Raw genomic sequence first — 27,254 nt, forward strand, 5'->3', positions numbered from 1 at the left:
CATGTATTTGATTTGGGTATGTTGAATCAAAATATTTAAGCAAGCAATAAAAAAATACAGTAAAACAATTAAAATCTGTTTTTCTCCTTAAACCTTTACAAAAACTGCTGGACTACTGAAATTAAGAGAAAAAATGGTTACCCTATTTCCTCACCACTGTTATGCTAAAATGAGTAAAAAAAAAAAAAAGAGATAAACATTTCTAATAGAAAGACATTTTCAACAAAAAATGCTTCTTTGATTTGTACAGTATCATGAATTAAAATGTTAAAGCAACTTTAAAAAATAAAATGCATTTTTTGAGTAAAAGAGATACAATGAAACACAAATGAGAAATGACTTTCCCTTAATGAAACATGAATCATGACATTTTAAAGGCACAACCTATTCTACTCCATCACAGTTAAATGATAAAAATAATTATTCTGAATCAAAACAATTTCTAATTTCATACATGCTCCAACTCGATCCTATCAGAATTATGACATAAAACATCAGTTTCGTAATTAATCAACCTGCTAAATGTAAACAACGTGCTCTGTTATCCCTGAGCAGAGGCGGCCATCCCCCACCCCCGCCCTCCTTTACCTGCTTCCTGTGCACTTACAATAAGGTGGCGCACGCTCGCTTTTCAGCGAAAACGGCTCGTCATTTGACCTTATTATGTCTCGGTGCGAGAGATGACGTCATCATGTAAAAGGGAAGACACCGCGGTGGCTCGATGGATCAACAAAATGGCAGCCTTTGGGGGGATAATGAAACAAAAAAAATATATGATACAAAAATGGCAGGAAAAGCCTACTTGAACATTTTTGCCAAAAATCGTAAATTCAAAATAATCAAACAATTATCGTTTACTGTATGTTTAGCTGCTATGTTGTATGCAAATGGTATAAGATGCCAGCAGAAATGAAGTTAGCCCCAAGTGGAAATACTTTTAGAGCCAGGTTAAAAATGCTTTTCCTTCATACCTATGATTAACTCGTTCACTGCCAGACATTTTCAGACCCTATTTTACCCTAACGCTTGATAAAAAATTGAAGAGAAAAAAAAAAAGATCGTGTGATTGAATGGCTGGACTGTGAAAAGACAAATAAATACGTCAAATGGCAGTGAATGAGTTAAGGTCTTTTAAAGTATATTTAAAATCAATTTGACTGTACATTGTCACAGTAATTTTAGTAAGTTACTTTTTATTATTATGTGTATTATATTATATAAAGCTGTCTTGCCTTACTGACAAACTAAACATAAAACAAAGTGAATTAAACGTGTGTTTAAAACAACCACAGCTTTGCCTACAACAGCTTATTTAGCTTAATGCTAACAACAATTCAAATCGCCATAGTCCGGCTAACAAAAGTAGCATCAGCGTTGTGATATATTGTTAAACCTTTAAGCAATGGATATTTGAACACAAATGGTGGCGCAACATGTAGAGAGACAACATAGAAATATTAAAGCAAATATTATTTATCCTTAGTCGGTTGTGAAACTCTTCGAGTGGGGCTTTCTCTGTATCATACTTGCCACCAGGTGGCAAAGGTGCACACACCAGAAAGAGCAACATAATATCTAACAAATTAAGCAAAAAATGTGACCAAAACGGTTTCATTCTTTACAGTATTTAAAATGTGTAATGACTGCATCTTATAACATACAACCCCTGGAAAATCAGATCACAGACATGACACAAAACTAAAGTCATTTCAAATGGAAACGTTCTGGCTTCAAGAAAAACAAAAATAAATTAAGAAAAAAAAGTGGGAGTCAGTAACAGTTACTTGTTCATACCAAGCAGAGGGGAAAAAAATGGAATCACTCAATTCTGAGGAAAAAAAATATGGAATCATGAAGAAAAAAAAAAAACCAAATGAACACTTCAACACACCTCGAGTGCGTTGTTGCGCAACCACGGGCTTTTCTAACAGCTGGCAGTCTCAAAGGCATGGACCTAATGAGTGATCATCAGTACTCTTCACCAATCTGGCTCCAACTTTCTCTGATTGCTTTGGGCAGATCAGTTTTGCAGGTTGGAGCCTTGTCATGGAGCACTTCAACTTCCACCATAGACATCTAATTGGACTGAGATACGGACTATATGCACGTTTTCCTTTTTCCATTTTCCAATTGGATTGTGATCTGGACTAATTGCGGGCCATGACATGGACCTGATGTGTCTTTCTTCAAGAAATGTCTTCACAGTTTTTGCTCCATGACTGGATGTCCGTTCCATTGATGGGATAAGAAAAGTGTCCAAAATGTCAACATCAATGTGTGCATTTATTGAAGAAGTCCTGACAGCCATCTCACCAATGCTTCCCCTCATCATCAATGACTGGAAACGGTCATGTTTCTCTTCAGGCAGTCGCCTTCATAAATGTCATTGGAACGGCACCAAACAAAAGTTGCAGCATCATCACCTTGCCCAACGCAGATTCGCCATTCATCACTGAATGTGACTTTCATCCAGTCATCCACAGTCCACGATTGCGTTTCCTTAGCCCATGTTTTTATTTCTGTTTAGGTGTTAATGATGGCTTTTGTTGATTCGCGTTTCTGTATGTGAATCCCATTTCCTTTAGGCTCCAGTTTACTCCCATTTGTTCCTCTCTTTTCTTTTTTACTGTTTGAAGACCTATTGCTTTTATTTTTCTTCCTTGACACATTGATGTCTTCTTTGGTTTACCAGTATGCTTGGCTTTAAGCACCTTCCCAAGTTGTTTGTGCTTGGTCCAGACTTTGGACACAGCTGACTGAACAACAAAACATCTTTTGCAAAATTGCGTGACGTTTGTTTGATAATCCTCTCCTTTGTTGTTGGATCCATGATTTGGTGCTCAGAAACAGCTCTCCGAGGTGTGATCACTCCTGTTAAACTGCAGACTAATGAGCAGATCTCATCTGACGCAGGTGTTAGCTTTAGGAATGGAAATTTACAGGGTGATTACGTCATTTTTTACCCCCCTCAGAATTGAAGGATTCCATAATTGTGCCTCTTTGCTTGGTCTAAAAATGTTAACTCAATCAATCGGCCCGCTACAACGTGTCATCTTCCTCCCGGGTGTCTTGTGGGACGTTTGGTTCTGCACGGCGGTTCACACGTGAGCTGAACACAAATGACGAGTGGCTTCGTCATCAGCTCAACATGCAACCTCCCGACACCACGCGCTCATTTCGCGGAGTTTTCTCCTCACGTACGCCATCAGTTTCCACTCGAAAACAACAAACTCGTAATGACATTTAAAGGCCACAAATTACAAATTCAGGAATGCATAATGTGAGCCCCGACATGTACATCAGCAAAAAAGGGCACTTGCCCTGGATTAGCAACGACCTTCGGAAATGATCAAATTTTGTGCTAAAAAAAATTTTACAGTGAAACTCCACATGTTCCTATCGTTTGTTATTCACAAAAGCTCTCCTCTTTGCGTAATAAAAGTATTACTTTGGCACCATCTTAGTGACAAGGAACTATGTTGAGGAGAATTAAAGCGGTAGTAAACGCAAGCATATTTTTTTCCAAGAATATGTTTTATGCAAGCCTACTAGTTGAAACAGGGCATTCTGATAAATATTGCGTTTGTGGAATAAGTGTTAATCCACTCGTTTTTAGCCATCTCTGGGGGTGGCCATTTTGTCCTCTGTCGACTGAAAATGACATCACAATTGCTCACAACAACCAATCACGGCTCAGATTCAGAGAACAAGTCAGCTGTGATTGATTGTTGCCAGCAGTTGTGATGTCATTTTCAGTAGACAGAAGACAAAATGGCCACCCCCAGAGATGGCTAAAAACAAGTGCATTTTGCTACTTAACTTATATTCCGTCATGGGTTTGATCCCGGCTCCGGCCTCCCTGTGTGGAGTTTGCATGTTCTCCCCGTGCCTGCGTGGATTTTCTCCGGGCAGGTGTGATTGTGAGTGCGGATGTTTGTCTCTGTGTGCCCTGCGATTGGCTGGCAACCAATTCGGGGTGTCCCCCGCCTACTGCCCGAAGACAGCTGGGATAGGCTCCAGCACACCCCGCGACCCTTGTGAGGATAAGCGGTATCGATAATGGATGGATGGAATTTATATTCCACAAACGCAAAATTAATCAGAATGCTGTGTTTCAACTAGTGGGCCTGCTGGGAACATATTCTTGAAAAAAATATGCTTGGGTTGACTTCCGCTTTAAGGAGTTTAACTTTGACAAAAGTCCAGAGGGAAACACTTTAATGTATTGTAGTAGTCTTGGAAGAATACAAGCAAATATTAACAATTCAGATACACTACATCAACTTCTAAGTTTTATTTGTACACACACACACACACACATTCTCTTTAGTCAGTCAATTATTTGTATAAAACTTGTTTTAAACATTTTTTATTTTTAAAAGGGGAGACATTTTTTCAAGGCTACTGTCATAATCCTATTGCCAATTAATTTAGTTACCATGGCAAATGAAAAATGAATGAAAAAGTTGCCTATTTTTGAGGGGGGGGGAAAAGTCAGTTATGATAGCAATTGCATTTTTTTGGCAATTGCAAGAGAAAACAAAGTTGTAATGTTATGAGAATAAAGTCTTATTCGTGAAAAGAACAGACATTTTGGCAGGCTAAAAGTCTGTAATGTTATGATTAATTTTTCTTTTCTTTGTAATTAAGAGACTGAAACTGTGGGGGTGGAGTTTTACCGCCAAAAGTTGCAACTGTGACAAGAACAGACTGATTTTGTTGCAAAAAAAAAATGTAATGTTACAATAACAAACTCTTAATGATTGTGATGTCAATGATTATATTATGACCAAGCATTTTTTTTCAAGTTGTAATCTTTACAAGAACAAAGACATTTTGTCAGGATAAAAAGTTGTTATGTTACGATAATTGTTAGAGAAATTTAAAGGCAGTTTTTTTGGGGTTTTTTTTTCAAGAAAAACAAAAAAGTTGTCATCGTTACAAGAACAAATACTTAATTTGTCGGGGTAAAAAGTTGTAACCTCACCCCCCAAAAAAGTATTTTTCAAGACAAAGTTATGATAAAGTATTAAAGTCAAAGTTGAACGAGGGAAGAACATATTTTAACAAGTGAATTTCAAAAATGCAATCTTATTCTTCTAAGATTACGGTTACTTTTCATCCCCAAAAAAATTATCTATTTTCTTGTCACAATTGCAAGTTGTTCTTTTCCTCTAGAAAAAATTATGATAACATTGCAACTTGTTTCTTCTAACAATTATGAGATTATAGTGATAACATTGTAAGTTTTTACCCCAACAAAATATGCATTGCAACTATTACGACTTTTTTTACTCGAAAATATGATTCTAGTAACATTACAACAATGAATACTTACTTTACTTTTTATTCCGTCAAAGTGTCTTTGCTCTTGTAATGATTATGATTTCTAAAAAAATGTATTCCCATAAAATTACAACTTTTTTTTGCGAGGTAGGAGTTTGCTATCACAAATGACTTTTTTCTTGAAAAAAGAAATAGGGATTATTCTTGTAATATGCCTTTTCTTCTTAAAAAAACAAAAACAAAAATGCAAGTCCCCTTTATGTACTGTAGGTATTATTATTATTTGGAGGCCCCAAGCTACAGTTAGGGAAATTCAAGTTTGAGAACCACTGCTCGCAAAAAAGAAAAAGAAAAAAAGCTAATGGGTGTGCGCTGCATGAATGCGGGTCAGGAAAATTCTTGTGAAAGTGCCGTTTTCTGTGATGCGCATGCAAAGGAAAGGGACTCCAGAGCGATTGAGAGGAACTCCCACTCGCTTCTTCCCCTTCGTGCTGACTAAGCGAGAGTGCACATCAGAGGGTTTTTCGCTTTCTCTTTTCTCAGTATCACCCTCGCTTGCTTCCCTTCTTCCCTCTCTGCTCGGTGACGTTCACTTGGGAACGTTCTCTGAATTTCTAATGTGAATGGGATACAGGTTTTACGTTATGCATGAAACCAATTACAACAATGCTTTAAATGCAATTATACATATATATAAACATATACATACATATATACATATACACACATATACATACATATATACATATATATACAAATACATATATATACATATACATATATATACATACACATATATATACATATACATATATATACATACACATATACACACATATATAAATGTATACACATATATATACATACACATATACACACATATATAAATGTATACACATATATATACATACACATATACACACATATATATATATAGATATACATATACATATATACACATATATATACATATACATACATACATATATATATATATATATATATACATATACATATATACATATACATATATACATATAAACATATGCATACATATATATACATATACATATATACATATACATATATACACATATACATATACATATATACATATATATACTGCATACATACATAAATTCTATAGTGTCATATAATTGACTGACTTTTTAAGGAAAGCAAAAGCAATATAGGCAAGCTTCCTGATATAATGCTTGCTGGTCACACAACAATTGAGCGACTTAAAATGGTAACTAACTAGTGAAACAAGTGTATTGAGAATGAGGCTACGTTTACATGATGACGATCTGAACAGAAGACGCAACAGTGGCGTCTCGTTTCCAGTTTTTATTTTGCATATATATGAGTGTTTATCAGAGAAAATATGCACAGCTAGGTACAGGCACAGCTAGGTCGTGCTGTGATGTAACGGCGCCATGTCCATAAGTATGCATAAAACCTCCCTTCGTCTCGGATCTTTGTTCTACATCAATGATCTGCGCCGCGAAAAAACAAAATGATAGCTACTAAAAAAAAGTGGATGAAGAGAGTCTGTAAAATCATTGGAATGACTCCTGTTAGGTTATTACAGCAGCCAGAGCAAAGTGAGCATATTTGAGGGGAGTTTGGAGTTTTGGGCAGTGTATATGGGTATGCAATGGTGGAGCGTATTCAACTTTTCCACTCTGGAAGGGGGTTTCAAATTTTTGTGTATTCAAGCCCCCAAAACGCTGTCACCGTCTAAAGCAAAGCCCGCAAGCGTCCTCGGGTCCTTAGGGCCTGAACGATTAACCAGACAGCTGTTTGATTGGCTGATATCAAGGTCATTTAAAATTGGGAGGAAAAAAATTGTCCCCCAATCAGCAAAAATATGTCATATTTTTTGGGCCATTTTTGTTCCAACTGTTCCAGTTAAAATAGGCTTCACACAATCAGCATTTGTGAACCAATCACCGATCACCGAGTTAAAAAAAAAAAAAAAAAAAAAAGGTAACCGATCGCCGATCTGATCAGAAGATGGAGCAATCTATCAAACTATCAAATCTATTTCAACAACTTGTTTATTCATCGCACAGTCGACACATGCTATTCACGGGATATTGGGACCGGCCCGGCACACGAATAGCCAAAATTTGCGTTTCATTGCTGTCCATAGAAATGCATTGGGATACAATCTAAAAAACATTTTAGCTGACAAGAGTCAAATTTTACCCAGAATGCCCTCAGTGAACACAAACTTGCAGCACCTGTACAACCGAGTGACATTTTTAGGTATGTTTATTTCGGGGCATTTTCACCTATTGCAGGTGGGTTTGAAATGTATTCCCCCACCAAAAACGGGGGTTCTCTGTACACAGCTTTCCTGTATTTGACAAATTGTGTGTGTGTCTGAGTGTGGTTGACAGCATCACTACGTCGCGCTACGACCGCGGCAAGAATGGGAAGTGGTATCTCCCTGTCTCTTCCTGCCGCGCTCGAAAACACCGCTCGCAACCTACGGACGTCGACGCGCACACGCATCTCTTGACGCCACGCGGCGGTGTGACTGCCAGTGGAAAAGAAAAAGTCATTAGTCATACGAGTTTCTGCACGGTTCCAACTCTCGACGGGTGGTTTTCCTGCGTCCCCTGGGATGCGTATAAAAAAGGCCAGCGACATGACGATTGTCACTTCCAGAAAAACGTACAAACTTCTTGCCTACCGCTCGTTGCTGCTTACTCGGACATCAACATGAAACTTGTTGTTCTGTGCCTTCTCGCAGTTTGCTGCACTTCTTTCGCCAGCGGCGTGACGCTGGAGAGGAGAAAACTGGTTGAAGTCTTGAAGCAACTTAGTGATGTTAAAGACTCACTTGAGGTAAGCGCACTTGTTTAGCATAGACTTTTTTTTTTTTACAATTAATTTATGTATTTATGTCATGGGGGCTAGGGTTAGTTCACTTTGTTTCTCCCTCGGATCTAAAAAAAAAACAACAACAACAAAATACAACAAGCAAACAAGATGTTTTCTTTCCCGCCAGTTCTCATCATTAGCTAATTCAGCATTTCGGCATTTGTTTCTTGCAACGTAATCTATTTTAAGTACAGAGTGCAGGTATTTTTGCAATATGTGTAATTAGCATATTGTTTGTGTCCTGCAGCGCAAAGAGCTGCTGGTGAACACGCCGCCGCAGAATATTGAGGTAAGTGTTACTATCGTATGTTATTATTTTTTGTGTCATGGCTGCATTTAATAGTTGTGGTCGGTTAGTCAGCGTTACGTTCGCACTTAAGTGAGTGAGTAGGAGAACCTCAACTGATGTGTCATGCAACCAACATACCTAGAACTGTAAAAACAAATGAAGCAATTCAATGTATACACTTTGTAATTATTTTCCCCTCTTAAAGTTGTTTATCAGGAACATTGTGAGTTGTAAAAATAGAAAAAATAAAAAAAAGTAGTTAATAGAAACAATTATTTGTTTGTATTTTGTTTTTATTTTCATAATTATTACTACAACTAGTAGTAGCATTAATGTTTAAAAATACTTTAACCTGTATTTGACCACAAATAGACAATTTTGGTACTATTACTTGTTCTACTTTCCTTAGCATTACTATTATTTTACTTACCAGGACAAAAAAAAGACACAATATTATAGTTGAAACATACAGTATAATTCTTTTTTTTCAATTTTAATTGTAGCTTCATTTAACCTTTTATTTCAGCAAAATCGAAACACAAAAATGTGGTACAAATGTAATTTAGTAAATTTCCCATGATAATAAATAAAGCATCTATTTAGTATTTATCTAGATTTTTTTTTTTTGTTTATGAGGGGGCGCCTAAACATTTCGTTTGAGTTTTCAGCCTTTATTTGACCAGGAGGAAAAACTCCAGGTAAATAATGATAGTTTTCTACTATTTATAAGAAAAAGTGAATGATCCAATGATCCTCCTTATTACTAATGAAACATTCTATAATCAAACCAAAGAATAACAAAATCAACAAGTTAAACGCACAACTTGTAATGCTTGTTCCATCTCGTCAGATGTCTACCACTCGACAAGTCGCTTCCTGTTGTTCTTTTTTTTTTTTGTTACTTTTTCACACTTCCGCAAACAAATCTGACTCACTGTGTCAAAATGTGATGAGTAAGCAAATGGGCGCTCGGCTAGATTTACTGACAAGTGTACCGATTCTGTTGTATGAATGTCACAGGTGGGTTGCCAGGTTAGCTGTACCTTCTTACCATCTAGTGGAAGGACATTTAATTGTTCTGCCTGTCACTTTATGTCACCGCCATAGATAGATGCACAATAGAAAAGTTGTAGTAAATAAATCATTTTGACAATATAAATGATAAAACATTTTCAGATCAATTAATTGAATTGTGGCACACCTGATCTCCTCTCAGTGGTCAACCCAACTGTCTACTAGACAAGTATATTAAACAGTGTCTGGTAAATATTGGGTAAAACTTGGTGGCAGTCCTATAAGATCTGTAGAACTTTTTTTTTTTATTTGCAGGGCCCCTGAAAATTACAAAAATTACCTTAAAAGGGCTGTTTCAAACTAAAATGGTTGATTTTATGTTATTTTGAGGGATTATTTGGAATTACCTAGAGGAACCTGTTTAGTTAACATATACATCTATACATCACACACTTCAAACTTGGTAGCAATTAGAGAAAATCTCCAGGAGTTTTTAATGAACCCCTGAAAATGGGCAAAATGACCCTAAATTGTCTGCTTCGAACTAAAATGGAATTTTTGGGGGTTATGATGAAGGTTATAAAATGACACAATTAGTATCCTCCATCTTATGTGGTTTAGATTTGGTATCTGTTGGATAATATCTCAAGATTACTTTTTGAAGAACCCCTAAAAATGGTCGCTAAAAATCCAAACAGCAGACTTTCTGTCTCTTTTTGGCTGTAATAATTGCAGTTAAGTACAGTATATAAATGCCCGAGCAGGAAAATCACAAACAGCTTTCTTGATTATGTTGAGAAAGATTTATCTACATCTACAGTATATCACGTGTTTTTTCAGGACTGTTGCTGTCTGTCGGCGTTACGATGCTTCCGGGCCAGCTTGCATGTGCAGTTCAACGTGACGGAAAGAAAGCAAGACAAACTGTACCGGAGCCTCAAGCACCCCATCACTGTAAGTAGAAGTCTATGAAGTCGTTAGCGTTCCAGAGCAGTTAAACCAATTTCATTTGAAAAATTCTATTGTTTTCCAGGAGAGAGGGCTGGACTTTTGTAAATCTGGAAACGCTGTGGTAAGGGATCTACTTTTAATGACTTTTAGTAAACAAGACTCTCGTATTTGATGAAGTTAAAGACGTCTAATTAAATGTTTCTTTTAGTCCACCTGCGAAACGTGTGATTCACATCCGAAGGCAACCAGTCGCGAATTTGTCAACAGACTGGAGTCTCTCATTCAAAGGGTAAGGGATCGGCTTTAAAGAAAAGGTCCGCCTCTTTCCCATGTTGCTGTTTTGCGCTAACAGAACTAATGCTATCCGTATTGTTTTACGTCATGGACAATTTTGCAGGACACCTGTTGAAAGAATCCAAGAGTAGGTCTGAAACTTCTATAGCGCACAACTGATACTGAATCACTAAAAACACAGTCTGGCTCACAGTTAGCCAGTTAACAACTAGCCGATTGCCTGAGTCAACAACAGCCAACCACCCTCACATTTGCTGATGCACACGTTACTCACCATGTTAGGCTCCGCCTTTTAAAGCCACGCACACTTAAAGTCACAGATAGTATGAGGGATGGGTACCGAGGACAGGACTTTTTTTTTTTGGTATGGACTGATTTGATGTCGAGAACCAAACCGGTTAAAATGTGAACGGCACCCATCCCTAGATACGATGCTGTAGAACGTGATGGTTGCAAACCCAAGTGGAGAAAAATAATACCTGTACCTCACTTTTGTATTGTGGGTTGCTATTAGTATCTCATGATGTCAAAATGAATAGCAGGATGAGGACTGTTTCAGTAACAATTGTAATTGACATTAAACTTGTCCCTTAATGTGCTTGTAAATGCAATTTGTACGTGAAACTGTGTATAAAATAAAAAAAATAAAAAAAAGGTATTTACCTATTTACCTATACCTGTTTACTAAAGAAAATTATAGTAATGAAAAATCGTTGTGTCTCCTTTTAGGCTATCAGCAGACTGAGCGACAACTGAGCAGACAGGAAGTTCAAGTCCAGAAAAAAAAAAAATGAAGACACTATGCTGAGAAGACACCCAAAACAAGCTGTGGCCTATTTATTTAGCTTAATTTATTTATTTATTATTCTAAAGCAGTTCCAAAGAAGAAAGCTGCTTTATCGCCCTCTGGTGGGCTTGACATTTGGTTTGCTTCAGTGTCTAAAGTTTCATTAATTTAAATGTGAGATTCTACAAAAATGTCTGATGTGATTTATGCTATGTATAAAGGCATCTAGACGATGGTTATTTTTATTGACATTTATATGACTATTTATACAAAATAAAAACTAATTTAAGATCGATGTGGTGTCTTTTGTTTCCATTTTTAAAGGGACGGTGGGGCCGGATGGCCATGTTTTCACTAACAAGTTCATTTTATATATTTTTTGATCGGGAAAATGACAAATTTTCTATTTTATCAATAAATTTTAGGGAGAAATGAGGAAATAAGTAACTCCATGAATAACGGCCCTTGATAATAAAGGCAATGGCCCCCTACCGTTCTATCCATGTTTGGCCGGAGTCACGGGAGGAACCGATTACAAACTCTCAATTGGAAATCATTGTAGTTTCATTGCTTATAACGTTCCAAAAGGGCGATCTACTGGCACCAAAATTTATGTGGACATCCCTACTAATGCCCACTTCAACATATCAAAAGGATTAACCTCTCCGTGACTGATTTATATGAGAATGGGGAAACGTGGATGTGAGCAGAGCTACATAGATTTAGGCTGGGACGAGCGCACACTGCTTCTTTGCTTAAAAAAAAAAAAAACACTGCTTCTTTGATCTTCTTAAGCTTCTCTGATCACGGTTCGGACGGACGAGGCATTAAACACCAGTCAGGATATTTACAGAGACTGAAGTGGGAATGAGTAGACGTGCACATTTATTTGGATGAGGAATGCCCCCAGTTTTTCGACCTACAACTCTCATCTTTAGTACACGTGGAGACGTGTAAATTGAGAAGAACGCGGAGCTTCGCCTCATCTATCCAAAATATTTCTATCTCCTCCCGCCTCTCTCCTCTGGCGATATGAGATGATAAAAAGATGAGCCCCTACACGTAGGACCACATTTATTTCCGTAAACATTGTACGATGTGACTTTTTTTTGGTGCACGTCACTCGACATCGTGCTTTGTGCGGATGCGTGTCACATCACGAACGTGCTGCGTTCACATTAGAAGTTGCATTTGTTTTTGTAATATAAAAGAGTACATAAAGGGAGCATGTTCGAAAAAAAAAAAAATCCAAATTGAACATCAGTGTGAAGGTAGCCTATTAAGGCACAGTAAATAAAACTGAACGCCACAACCAGATGTATCAAATTAAAACAAATTGTAGTCAAGTAAAATAACAAGCAAATGTAAAATATGAAAATAATTATAATGCTGAAGTTATAATATCAAAAAGCACTTCATTTCGGCTGACCATCGTTACAACAACAACCAGTGCAGGACATTCACTTCATCAAGGTCATGATTCGATATAATCGTATATTGTGAAACTCACACAATAAAGGCAGGGATACAATTAATTTCAGCACTTTAAATTATACTGATATTTAATAATATAAAAAATGTATTTTGACAACCTCCATCACATCACACTTTTAAAGGGAATAATCAAGCATAATGAAATGGTGTCTACTGGTGAGCATTGTCATTTTCCAAATTTCCATTAATATCAACAAGGACATGAATTATGACAGTCAAAAAAAAAAAAATTGTTCACACAATAACAGCTGCGCAAATACCAGCAAGCAGGTGTTGCCACTTGACATATCATGGAGTCACATGACCGGGGGGATTTCAACACCACTCTGATTTTTACTGAGGTTTACTTCACACCTGGGAACAAAGATGTTTTTCATCACGTTCAACCAGGACAGGCGGCAGCATGAAGGTGCAAGGGATCAATGGTTTGTAAACCATATATACTGTATACAAAAATAATCATACAAAACATGAAAGCAAAATGGCGTGTGTGGAATTACCCTTTTCGCAGCTGAAACCACACACAAACAGCTGTATGTCTGGAAAATCTTTCTCTTGAAATAAAACAAATTCTCATAATTCAGTACTGCAATAATTTTTATTTGTCAAATGCTCATAAAATCAAGGGAAGGAAGTGCAAATGTGTCACCTTCGTGCCACGATTACTCAGTAAACAAACAGCAGCTCAGCCTCTAGCTAGCAGATGCTGTAGGTAGCGATATGATCTTTTGGCATTATACATCAAACTTTTTAACGCTCTTTAAATGGAGCCAAAGCAAAAACAAATGCCTATTTATTGATTTTGTTTTTTACTAAACACAAACACATTGTATTCTATAGTTATTAATTTTTCATTCATCTGAGTCCAGACAAAAAGTATAATTCGTAACTGATTAAATTCCCCTCAATCAGCTACTGGGCAAACACTGCTAACAGACTTGATTATTTTTCATTATTACTTTGGATTAATCAAAAGAAAAATTGTCCCAATCTACTTTTTGTATTCTAAATATGATATGAGTCAAGATCAATCTCGCAGGAAGTTCAGCTTTTTTGTTTTGGTGTTTGAGCTCTGGCACTGTTCCGCAGAGCTGTCTTTCTGTTTGCTTAAAACCTCTTTAGCCAGCAAACTCGATGGAATTGAATCAATAGCACCCTCTGCTGGTTGCATACAAGTGGTGCATTCAATTTAAACTGCTGCCTACGAACCGACCAGACTTTTTCCAGGATCATTTAGGTATCTACCAAACAGAACCTGAATACACAACAGGCTTGTTTTTCTGAACAAATGATTCAATTGAGAGAAATCGGAACATGCAGTCAAATCAACCAATTGTTTTTTAAGCCCATCCATATCAAACACTAACAAACTCGATCAAAGTAGTATTTCATCGCACAATGTGGTGTGTGTATGATTATGTCAATAGTTTCTTGAAAGTGGTATTGTGTAAAGAAACCTTGTGCAAGTAACTTGGTGGTTGAATTTTGCAACTGTTCAGTTCAGAATTTGCGGCCACCTCTATGAAGGATTTGAGCAACCCTATTTGATCGTTTTAACAGTATACAGGTAAATTCAAATTTGTGAGCCTGTGTTGTTGTGCCGTGTGTTAAAATAGCATTTGAAATTTTGAATTACTGCAACATTGATGCTTTTTTTTTTTTTTTTTTAAATTAAGAAATTTGGTTTGGTTGAACATTTTAGTTTGCTTAAATGTACAATACAATGTTCATAGTAAGGATAAGTAGTATGGATATTAATCAGAATGCCATGTTTTGACTAGTGGAGCCGCATAGAACATTTTATTGTAAAGAAAATTTGGGGGTTGACTAAAAATTGGATTTAATACTCTTCTTTTCGAGCCTTCTTGGAATTTCAGTTCATTGTCTGAGCTGTTCCACTGCCTGACCACACACGTTCCAAGAGTGTTACGTGCTTTTTTTTTTTTTTTTGAGTAGTGGGCAGACGTGCTGTCTTTTCATATTTAGAGTGGTCTACATTTTGGTTGAGCGGACCTTTACGTGAGGAAACCCAACGCTTTGTGATGACCCAACATGAAACTAGCAGTAAACCATTGGAAACATTTTGATCCAATAAGTTCAGGTAGTCACTCTATGGTCATTATGAGATGTCAGCACTGATGACTAGCCCACCCTCCACACATCTCACGGTTCCAACTTACTTTCACTTGTGAAGGGGGAAATCCCTGCGCTCTGTCAATGACGCAAAGCCAACAAACACAAGCACCTTAACATTTGCTTTAGCAAAAATGGAGCTAAGAGAGAATGGATTGAGCCCTAATTTGCTTTTTTTTTTTAGATCACAAGATCACTTGATGGATTTAAATGCAGAGGTGGGTATTATACTAAATTTAGCAAGTCCATCATTTGTCATCTGTCAGCGGCCAGGGTACTCGTCATGAGTCAGTCGGTCATTTTTCTTGACAAACTAAATTGTAATCATCAGTCTGTCAATTCATCATTCAGTCCGTAATTTAAGTCCGGCAGTTAGCCGGGCAGAAGTCCGTTGGTTCGTCAGTTGGTCCCCGGCAATTAAAGTCAGAAACGCAGGCGCCCACCAGTGACGGACGGACGACGGATCGTCACTGACAAGACGCGTTTGTTGACGATTGCATTGACGGATGAAAACCCACTTCCGTCATTTGTCAGTCCGTCTATTTGACAAGGTTTCCCATTATTTGTCAATCGTCAGCAAAACGGGCATCCTTCAGTGAAGGACTGGCGGATCGCACACCTCTGTTTAACAGTGCAGTTCTACTTTCAACAATCACATGCACTACTGTTATGATGCAAAAGTGATGACAACATGGCATGAAAAGATGATCTTGAAGAATTAGCCTTTCAATACAAAGTTAACTTCAGTGGCACCTTGTTCTTACGACATGAATTTGTTCCGTGACAATGTTTTTCGTGTATTATGACTTGATTTTTGAAAGATTACAAACTTCTAATATTGTCTTCAATTGTGTAGGATTAAGACTTCTTGACCTTTCGCTTTATTCTCGTAAGATTCCAAAATTTTTCTTGTATCATTAAGATTTAAATCTCACGAGATTACAATTTCTCTTGATTTATTACATCTTTATTCTTGCAAAATAGTTCATTTGTATTATTTTGTTAGTTTTCTAAATGTACAATTATTTCTTGTATTGTGATCATTACAGTACAGTGGTACCTCTACTTACGACGAACGTCTCTTCATACGAAATCTTCAAGTTACGAAACGCCTCAACAGGAAAATATTGCCTATTGTTATGAAAGAAATTTCAAGATACGAACATTTTACATTATGCACAAATCTCATTTATTGTTCAATAATCTAATAGTAACATGTATTTGTTGCATATTTTGATGCATTTTTATGCTTTATAAAACATTTATGTCTGAATATTGGGGGGCTTGGAACGGATTATGGCATTTACATGGTAAACACGTCTCTACTTACAAAATGTTCTACTTGAGAAATTTCTTCCAGAACCAATTAATTTCATAAGTAGAAGTACCACTGTATATGATTGACTATTCTTGTATTATGATTCAATTATTGTAAAATTATGACTTCTAGTATTATTCTTGTACTACGACTAAGTTTGTATATGTATGAGTTTTTCTAGTATTACCACTTTCTTCGATTACAACTTTTCGCTTGTATTCTTTTCACTTTAGTCTCATAAAATTACGATTTATTTTCTTGTATTATTACAACTAACCTCAAAAGGTGACTCTCTTGCAGTATTACTACTTTATACTGATTAGTTTTTCTCTTGTGACTTAATTCTCATAAGATTATCACTTTTTTCCCCTGCATTACCACCACTTTTTTCTTGCAAGACAGTTTCGTGAATTGTTTTCCCCCCTCTGCATTATATTACAACTTTAGTCTCATGTTCCCTGTTCAGTAAGTGGCGTTTGTGATTAATAAGAAAAATGTTTGTGCACCACAATCTAAGGACAAACAACCTACTTTCACACGGGGTTACAAGAGGCCACATGGGGGATTTTTTTCCTTGTAGAAGCATCATGACAAAAAATCCCAAGACTATAGGAAAAAAAAAAAGGTATGCATTAGGCTCATACCTATTCAGCCCACCCTTTCCAGCCCTGCAACTATATAAATTAAACTCAACCCAGCAGGGGCCCATAACACAACACCAACAGCCTTTTACCTCCACCCATCCTTCAAGACCACCATGGAGAACATCCTGATGACTTTATTTTGGATTTGCGTCATTTCTGCAAACCTTCTAGCAAACTCTCTGCCTTTGCGTGACGCCAAGATTTCCTTAATACGCACACATGTGAAATGCGTGAGTCTTAATTCCTGTGTGCTTTTCAGACCAAGTACGACCTACTAATTAATGTTGACGTTTATTTCTGTCCACGCAGCCTTCTAACTCGACATTCTACGCTCCGACAAATGTGAAGGTAAGGTTAGATTCTTGGAAATGATACGGTAATGTAAAGCGTATGTGTATGTATATATTGTCTATGATGCTGGGAGTGATAACAAGGTCACATTGGGTTCTCCCCCCTGTATCAAAGTGGCTAATTTAGCTTAACTTTGTCTAAACCGCACTCGAGTACAGGAAGTGAGCACGGCGGGTGTTGACGCCTCAGACCAAAAGGAAGCTTAAAATCATCATTTTCTCTCTCATGCACATACACAGAGACTCTGCATGACAACTGCGCTGGACTGCTGTTTGAAAGAACTCGATGGAAAAATCCGAAAGGAGTGCGACGACCCTCATGAATACGTCGACGACGCCGCTGAATTCCTGAAACTAACAATGGACGAGTGGAAGGGCAGTCGCGTGAGTATTGGTTCGCGCATTTATCATTTTGATAAACACGACGACAGTGCTCAATTGTGCTCGTTTTCCCTCTTTGATAGCCACTGACGAACTCCAGCGAGTGTGCCTGCGAGCGCTGGCCCAAAACATCTTTGAGCGGCTTTCTCGACAAAATGAAGAGATTGCTTCATCTTCTGAACAATGAGGCCTCCTTGTAAGTCATCTACAGCCGCCTCCGTAGACGGAAAGCGCGGTGACACAGGATCGACTCCAGCAGTCTCAAGGCAACAAATTTTCTTCACGTGAGATTCCAAAATTTGGACTGACATAACGTCATGTATTTGATACCTATCATTTTTAACACTGCTCTATTTATATCCATAGAACTGCACTTTTGATACATGAATGTTTCGATTGCTGATTTATTTCAAATTAATTTAAATTAGAGTATCTTTTTCACTCCCTGTATAAAATGCCAGCATTTTTCCAAGGGGGTTTGAAATATTGTATACTTGTCAATTTTACAACTTGGGAGGTAGTATCAAACTGGATCGTGTGTGAGTCTGTCCACATTTGATGTACACTTCTGTAAAAAGAGCCCTATTTATATGCAGTATTTATTGTTATTTAAAACTGTGGTTGGTTGTGTATACCTTAACTAATAACTTAATAAATACAATCTCAAAAATAAGATGTGTTGGAGTTATGGAATGGAAGGATGTTTTTTAAAGAATTAGAAAACAAAAAGAACTGTAAAGACGACTGTTCCTGACAATTTCCACACACACACACACACACACACACACACACACACACACACACACACACACACACACACACACACACACACACACACACACACACACACACACACGAGTGGCTATGAAATCAATGTGGGAGAAGGAATGACGTGTTGCCTCTGTAGGAGGGGGAACGCTGTTGCCATTAAGAGAATATCCACTCGTCAGGCTGCCCACCAGAACAAAGATGGAAAATGCAGTCATAGCGACGTCGATTGCAAGTCATTGTGGGATTCGGTACATTCCCATAGTTGCCTTACGTAGGTCTACAAGTCTCTACGGCGATTTATGATCTCCTAAACAACATTACAAGGGATAATTTGCACAGTGATGAAAATCTCACAGATTAGAATGAGAATATGACATAAATCCTTCTACATGGCGTCTCGGTGTAGGTGCTGCTAGTTTTGAGGCCAAAGCTTTCATGTGTTTACATTCTGTAACCACATTAAAAAAAAAAAAACTGTGCATCCTGTGTACACAAACCTACGAGTAGCACCCCTTCACCCCGGTGACTGTGGGGGGATTATGCAGACAAACATTAACACGTAACACTCGTGAAACTGCGGTTTGAAGCAGAATTAAAAGTAGGCTACATACTTCATTGCTGGTCTATGTTAAACTCAATTTAGGAGATGAAAGGGGGACTAGCAATCGAAAAGGGGACATGTTATGGAAAACTGACTTTTTAATGGCTTCTGTTTTGTACATATACTGTAGTTCAGTTTCTGAAATTTCAAAGTTTGATCAATTCCATGACCATGCTCATAATGCAAAACACTTGCATTAACCCATTAAGGCCTAAAGCGCCTGGCTCAACAGCTCCCCAAAACCTATGTTCGCCTTTGGAATTACCAGAGCTGGGCACTTGACCCTTTTATGCCTGTCCGGCCGCGACACCCCACCCCTGACCTGGGTACCCTTCCGACCGCGACCCTCCGGCCATATCCATAAACATTGTGCCCCCCCCCAAAAAAAAAACGTGCATGATGCCCCCGCTGGAGAGATGCTAACAGAAGAGGTTTATTTAAAGACAATTAGCTGGCTAACGGGCAGCACTGTGGTCAACTGGTTAGCACGTCCGCCTCATAGTTCGGAGGTCGTGGAACACACGAAATAAATGAATAAATAAGTAAAAGTAGCACAGTAATACAAAAAGAAGTGCATTATAAAACATTCTTTTCCGTGTACGTTTTTTTACTGGTAAAATAAACTGCTTTTGAAGACTTCAAGAGCACAACTTAAAATAAGACACTATTAATCCTAAATATATACTATACATATAACATGGTTATTATTGATGGAGAACCTGTGAGAAATTGGTATAAATTAAAATATTCAAAAAGTAAAACTAGAACTGTACATACTATGAAATGTCTTGATCCTAGCACACAATTCCATGTCTCCTCTTTCCACACTTTCCAATTAACGAGTCTGGTCAAAGTCAATACTCTCGTCTCGTACTAACAAACGCATACAGGAAGCTAAGAGTGTTTCCTGCATGCTTTCGCAAAAACACAAACAAAACAAATCACAGACTTAAGTGGTCACATGTCAGGCGGGGTCTGTAGTCTGTACTATTGAAGGAAGCCAAATGTAAGACGACTTTTTAAGGCATCTTGCTTGAAATTCAACAACTCAGGCGATATGGGATCAAAATTATATGCAAAGAAATTTTGCAATATTTTGAGATGCTGTGAAAACAAGGTATGAAAGCCGAAGGCAACGCACAAATATATTCTAGGCAAGCCCACTAGTTGAAACAGGGCATTCTGATAAATTTTGCGTTTGTGGAATAAGTGTTAACCCACTCGTTTTCAGCCATCTCAGCAGGCGGCCATTTTGTCTTCTGTCGACTAAAAATGACATCACAACTGCTCACAATCACGGCTCAGATTCAGAAAACGGGTCAGCCGTGATTGGTCGTTGTGAGCAGTTGTGATGTCATTTTCAGTTGACAGGAGACAAAATGGCCGCCCCCAGAGATGGCTAAAAAAGAGTGCATTTTGCTGCTTAATTTATATTCCACAAACGCAAAATTAATCAGAATGCCGTGTTTCAACTAGTGGGCCTGCTGGGAACATATTCTTGAAAAAAATATGTATGGGTTGACTTCCGCTTGAGGGTGACAGAATTTATGTAAAAAAGAAGGTCAGCAGAAAAGTTATCTATTTTTTTCAAAAGAGCCTTTTTAAAATACTACAACTAATAATAATAATATACTTTTTTACGCACAAATGACAAGTAAACTGATGTCTATTTGTACAGTTTTCATTTGTATTTTTATTTTTCAAAAACTGTGCAACATGTTGGAATGCAATGAAACATACGCTGAAAATTCAACGGTTCAGCTTGGATGCTGTTCTAACATTTTCCTAGGGCTTAAGAGCTAAGAGACACCATCCTTGCTCATATGTGAAGAAGTCACAACTAAAAAAAAAAAAAAAAAAGGTACGGGCCATTTCCGTTACATACCACGGAAAGACTAATCCCCCCACAACAAAAACATTGAACAAGTGCATCTCTTGATCTTACAACTAAAATAGGCAACTATGCAATTTGACAAACTGTAAAAAACTGGTACTGATGTATTATATATTTGTAGTCCTCACTTCAAGATATTTGACTATAGAAACCTATGGAAACCTAAGACCTCATCAACAACAATCAAATGGCTTTTCCATTCTTATTCTACAACTGAAATATGTTAATATATTATGTGTTTGCAAATCTACATGTTGAAGTTATCACTGACCAGGGGCTTGTCTGGCCAGGAACCGAAGCCTTGCTGCATCAGGTACGTCCTCAGCAAATTCTTTGCTTCCTGGTACGGCTTTGCCATCGTCTTCATTGACAAAAACATACGATTACTGTCATACTACTATATTCAGTAGAAAAACTGAAAGGCACAGTGAATATTGAAGTGAGGAAGAACACAGCAGAGTCACCAAAGCAGAACACAATTGTTCAGTGATGTTGACTTACTTTTAAGTTGCTCTAATTTTAATTCTGGTCACGGTATATAAAATGGATTGATGGCATTGTACCATACACGCACAAAAAAACAAAAAAACAGTGGAAAGAGGGCCAATAAAACATGTCGACACTGTAATAGATGAAACCGGAGAAGGGCTGTTTAGGCTTACCTTGGCTTCTCTGTATGAAGTTGTGGCAAGCAAGTCCTGTCTATTGTCCTCTTTGGCCGCCAACTTGAAGCGTTGCAGCATTGCCACCTTGCACAGGCGGCTCGACAGAGCAGATCCACTCTTGAAGGGAGACCTATTTGAAATATTATGACCTCACTGATTAGCAACACAGCAGCAATCTGCACAGGCGAATGGTTCAGGTCGAGCACAAGCTGTCCTCTGAAAATGGTGGTCCTCTGATTTAGAAACCATTTGTCCCCATAAATACAATCTGTTGCATGCTCACATACTGGAAGCAGTGCAGTCAAGTGAAACGCTTTGTGAATGAACATGAAGATAATATATACTGTTGGAAATAAATGATTCACATTCATATAGAACAAATATTAGATTGTGGGTTGAAAACGTTAGTAAATCCAGCATGGCCCAAAGTCAGCAGGGATAGGCTCCACTTCTCCCACCATTCAAGGAGAGCACAAAATTGCTGAGCAGGAATCCAAGATTATGTGCAGCTCATTGTGTACATTTTTCTTTTCACAAAAATCAACTCACTCAAAATTTTAACATTATTGAGGTATAATGGTTGTCCCGCATATCATTCCAAATACGCATAAAATTATTAGGCCTACTCACATTAATATAGGACAATATAAGACCCGGTGTAAGTGCAACCAAGACATAATTGCCATCTAGTGGTGATTGCTGATAATTCAAGTTAAAACTATAGTCGACCCCTGCATATTCAAGATCGTCACCCACAGATTTATATATTGGCAGATTTTGGATTTTTCCATTAATTCTGGGATCAGTGTTTTGGGGAGATTTTGGGTGACTTTGTAAAACCAAAACAAAAAAAACATTTTCTTATAATTAATCAAGTAGCCACTCAAGAGTGTGGCCACTAGTTGCCCATCCCTATTCTACCATGACAAAAACAAACAAAAAAAAAAGACAATATACTGCTTACTCCACTGTGGTCCTCCCTGTCAGACCGTCCACCACCTCGATGGAGCAGTCGCCTTCGCTCCAGTTGAAACAATAGGTTACCAAGCCGTTGTCAGCACTGCTGCTGGCCACAGAGGGGACTGTGATGATATGAGGCCTCATCATGCAGTAGAACATGGGCAGCTGCGCGGTGATGCCCTCCGTGCGGCGGTTCACAGTCATCTCCATGCCGCGGACGTCCCCAGCAGCCGTGTCACCTGGAGGAGTTGGTAAAATGTCATGACGATGATATGATTAAAACGTTCAATGGAGCATTCACTTGCCTATGAGGATGCTCTCGACGTAGACTGGCTCGATGAAGTGGCTCAGCAAGGCTCCCTGGTAGCCCAACACTTGCCACTGAGTGATCTTGTCCATGGCCGACACACTGACCATTTGGCTGCTGGAGTGCTTGAGGGCGGTGGAGAAAACTGAGAACACCTGAAAAAGGAAGTGTGTCAGAAACCATATGGGAACGGGTCATGTTTGTTCAAATCACATCAACGGGTCATGTTTGTTTGAATCAGAACCCACAATGTAGTGTATCAAGGGCTGCCTCCATGAGGGAAAATGCTTTATCTTTATGAGCACTTTTTTTCCCCGCAAAGTACACTGAAAAAAATGGAATGTTGAATTTACTCCATTTTATTTTGTCAAGTGGTTGCACGAAATATAATCATCTGAATCCAGATACATTTCTTAAGTAGACTGTACATCTCCTTCAAAATGTATTTGGATCCAGATTATTTTATTTTGTGCAACCATCTGATAAAATGGAAAAAAAAATGGAGTAAATTTAACATTCAATTCTTTTCCATGTAGAAGCCATTCTAATCACAGGGCTCAGGTTATGCCCCCCTTGACACGGCAACAAAAGTCTGACTGCTAAATTATTTAAAAAAAACAAAAAAAACAATGTAATACTGTATATCGTCGCTGTCCTGTGAAAAACCTTTAAATTTCAGTGTTAATGGGATGTCTGTAATGCAGAAACTCTTTCGACATAAAATAAAAATAAAAAAAAAAAATTAAAAAGTTTTTTTCACAGGACAGCATCGTTATGCTGTATTGGCACTACTTGATGGTGCCTCATCAAAATGCAAAGAAAAACAAAACAGAGAATTACAGATTTTTAACTTTTTCCAATAATTGAATGGAGGAGATGGTCCTGAAAAACTTCGCTGGGCTGCTTGCGGCACCTACATGCGGCTAGTCAGCGTGTATGTTTAATGTCCCTTCAAAAAAAAAAGTGAGAAGGTGTAAGTAGTCATAGTGTGTTGTATACAATATTTTTTATAGGATAAGTGAAAATATATTGGGGTATATCTTTATTGTGATATAAAATGGCCTGTATTGTGATACAAGATTTCTTTCCCCCCATATCGTCCAGCTTTAGTCGTAACCCTAAGTAATCGAATTTACAAGATATTAATTTCCACAGAGTAACATTACAACACCTTGCCCTCCACCGACACGTGCAGGCCCATCTCATTGCTCATCTGCCATGTCGATATGGAACGAGGATTCAGGGACCTGCAAACGCATCAAAGTACAACACACGTATGAAACCCTATTTAAAAACAGAATTATTCAGTGACTACTCACAGTTTGGAGGGCAACTGAGCGGTGCCCGTTGGAACTTGGTTGATGTAGAGGTGAAGTGTGATGCCAGTCTTCAGGCTGAGGAGATTGTCGTTGTTATCGTTGTGCTGGAAGATGGACTTCTCAACCAGGTGTGTCGTTTTGCTGAAGAACATCAGCAGGTGTTGGTAGAGGAATCTCATAAGGGACCTCCTGGCGGTGACCACCGCGTGTGAGTCGTGCACAACGCATCCGTTTGTGGACGTGCCGTCACTGACGCTGGAGTTTCCAGTGCCGATGGCCACCACATCACAGCCACTGGCTACAGACAGCAAATTAAAAAGGCATTCAAGAAAGTGCAGTACAATATCACACACCTATTTACATCCTATCTGCACAATAGTTTGGTGAGTAAACGCCCACAGCCACATAATGCACTCACAAGTCTGAATGACGAACGCCGCGATGGTGGCAGTGCAGGCGGAGAACTGCGGTTGGCTATTCATCAACTTGGTGAGTTGAGCCTTGATGGCATTTGGTATCTGGAGGTTAGTGGGAGTTTTCCTCTCTGTCGAGTAACATGAATCAAAGCATTAGGAACTTGTGCATCTTAGGAAATGTAACTGTATCAATTTCACAGACAAAGGTGATCCATCAGAGTTATTAGTGAAAAGAGAAGCAAGGTGCCACATAAAATGGATGGACTACCACGAATGAGCATGGAGGCTTGGATCTCTGATTGGGACGACTCCTCTATAACTGGGAGAAATGGTGGTAAAGCTGAAGAGAGAGAGAGAGAGAGAGAGGGAAAAAAAGGACAATATTAAAAATGGGGCAGCTTCTTTTACAACTCTATTATCACTCTTTTAATAAGGTGGGAGCTTCAAAGTTGAACACAACCCTCTCTGTGACGATGGCTGATCTCCAGTTTGTTCTTGAAAGGCCATATGAGTTTTAAGAGAGGTAAATTTACTGTACATACAAACTAAAATAAAGTAAGTGGGAGTCTTGTGTAATGTATAATAAGAGTATTTACGTTTACATACTGGTGTATATAAATGCTACATACCTGTACACCCTGCTGCATTGTTCAAATTGCCAGACCAGTTCCTACAATATGTCACATTTTACAGTATTGTTTCATGACTGATCATACCATCAATGTGACCATAATGTTGTGTCATCGCAAAAAAAAAAAAAAAAAGATAAACGTGTGGAGTGAATCCTTTAGTGAGCATTGAAACAGTTGAGAACTTTTGACTTTTCTAGTATTTCCAGAACAACTTTTGGTGGCACCTCTAATTGTACCAAATTTGGGGTTGTCGACTGGCCTGACCTGACACTTTGGAGAGGTCAGCCTTCTCTTTATCCAATGTGGGCAGCAGGTCCTGGAGAGCCAGCTCAGCTGCTTTGAGCCGAGCTGCCTTCTTTGTTGTCCCCATGCCGGTTTTATACTTGACACCGTCAACCAGCACGCAAAAGGCAAAGAAAAATCCAGATACGTTGGCTGAAGAGTCACAATGGACAATAAAGCTTGAGTCACAACTCACAAGAGATACAATTCCATTTTTTCTTGCATTCAAGTAGCACAGTTGGGTTGTACAACAACAAAACATTCAGATATATTGTACCGGTGGTCACTGTCTCCTTGATTTCCAGGTGAAACTGCAAAGTCTTCGCTAGCTGATGCAGCAAAGACACAGCATGAGTCTGACCACTTCGGTACCTGTCGATTAGCTCTTTTGACTCAAGAGAAGCACCTTTGGGTGCTGGAGGAAAAGGAACCCAGATAACACCAAGTTTTTAAAATACTAATTTGAGGATAAAGCTAGTCATTTTGTGAAACTTCACCAAGATTTTACTTACTGTTTTTACGGAATTGAGCATTTGGTTTGCTTGAGTTGTCCATTTGGGAAAAGGTGGCTCCTTGTGGACCACGTAAAGACTGTCCAGCAACAAAAATTCTGAAAGTCCAGTTCCCCACGCAAAAAAAAAAATGCAATAACGAACAGAGAACCCAAAGAACAATACACTTAGCCAAACATGTTTCAGCATTTGATGACATTTGACAGTACATTAACACGTAACTTGGCCAATTAAATGCCATGTTAATTAATTGCAGAGGTTTTTAACTACTCTTTGTTAACATTTACATCTCACTTTTAGTAGCAGTTAACAGACATATAGCTCGTAATGTTCATGGTGGGCTGTAATACTTTACTATAATAATAGTACCGCACTGGTATTAATCACATGCTAGCGAGAATATGCCGAAGCTAATCGATTAGCAATCGCGTTAGCATGACGTCGACGTAGAGATGATTCTATCCGACATTGCACAACATTAAACAACATTTTATGACATCCACTCAAAACTTCATTTGACGCTTCGTGTACAATATTCTCATAGTTTATTGGTCATACCTCCATTTGGTCAGTTTAAATTAAAAACGCCACACGGACTAATTGACACTAACGTCATTTTCGGGATCGATTAGTAGCGAGTACTGCACACATTTAATTTTTTTTTTTTTACTTGCGTTTAATAGAGTCTTTATATGTGTGTTATTTCCCGGATGGCTCCTTACCTGTCCACCAGTAAAGGTTGGCACGTCACAAGCAGACTCAATTAGGACTACTGTACAGCTCTTGCTTCGCTCCAAATCAGGGATGGGTAAAAACAATGATGGAGGGGGACCTCAATTTTTCGTCAGCGCTACCACGAGGCCGTGCACTTCCTAACCAGAAGTACTGTATGGCAATTAAATATTTCAAGTAATTATGAACAAAATATGTGCATATGTCTTTTATTTACTACTTGAGTGTCTTAATATATTTCATGCTCAATCTTACAAGATCAACAACAAAGGGTTTGAAGAAAGAAGGCGAGCACAATTTTCGTAAATATAGTAAATATAAATGAGCAGC

General features: G+C 38.2%; 3 protein-coding genes across 5 annotated transcripts; 2 read left to right on the top strand and 1 right to left on the bottom strand.

Annotated features, from left to right (window-relative positions):
- adad1 (adenosine deaminase domain containing 1 (testis-specific)) lies at positions 1-27,254 on the bottom strand. 3 transcript variants are annotated; one of them, XM_086024140.1, is made up of 13 exons: positions 26,915-27,254; positions 26,193-26,290; positions 25,958-26,095; positions 25,663-25,833; positions 25,035-25,106; positions 24,769-24,894; positions 24,351-24,648; positions 24,203-24,278; positions 23,030-23,186; positions 22,729-22,963; positions 21,762-21,894; positions 21,371-21,460; positions 1-742 (listed from the first exon to the last, which is right to left on the bottom strand). In XM_086024140.1, exons 2-13 carry the CDS (start codon positions 26,233-26,235, stop codon positions 662-664), a joined length of 1,620 nt encoding a protein of 539 aa, XP_085880266.1. In that variant the 5' UTR covers positions 26,236-26,290; positions 26,915-27,254; the 3' UTR covers positions 1-661. The 3 variants fall into 3 exon arrangements, with proteins under 3 accessions (XP_085880266.1, XP_085880268.1, XP_085880267.1); XM_086024142.1 differs by lacking the exon at positions 1-742 and adding an exon at positions 20,871-21,045 and having other exon boundaries at positions 26,915-27,253; XM_086024141.1 differs by lacking the exon at positions 1-742 and having other exon boundaries at positions 20,871-21,460; positions 26,915-27,253.
- Positions 7,985-11,674, top strand: il21 (interleukin 21). The gene is made up of 6 exons (XM_086024143.1): positions 7,985-8,142; positions 8,426-8,467; positions 10,322-10,435; positions 10,515-10,553; positions 10,641-10,721; positions 11,456-11,674. The coding sequence occupies exons 1-6, from the start codon at positions 8,017-8,019 to the stop codon at positions 11,480-11,482; spliced, it is 429 nt and encodes a 142-aa protein (XP_085880269.1). The 5' UTR covers positions 7,985-8,016; the 3' UTR covers positions 11,483-11,674.
- il2 (interleukin 2) lies at positions 17,216-18,370 on the top strand. Its single transcript, XM_086024192.1, has 4 exons — positions 17,216-17,332; positions 17,412-17,450; positions 17,693-17,836; positions 17,917-18,370. Exons 1-4 carry the CDS (start codon positions 17,216-17,218, stop codon positions 18,031-18,033), a joined length of 417 nt encoding a protein of 138 aa, XP_085880318.1. The 3' UTR covers positions 18,034-18,370.

This window comes from Filicampus tigris, chromosome 2, assembly GCF_054856515.1.
Source record: "Filicampus tigris isolate MCC_2025a chromosome 2, RoL_Ftig_1.0, whole genome shotgun sequence".
Lineage (NCBI taxonomy): Eukaryota > Metazoa > Chordata > Actinopteri > Syngnathiformes > Syngnathidae > Filicampus > Filicampus tigris.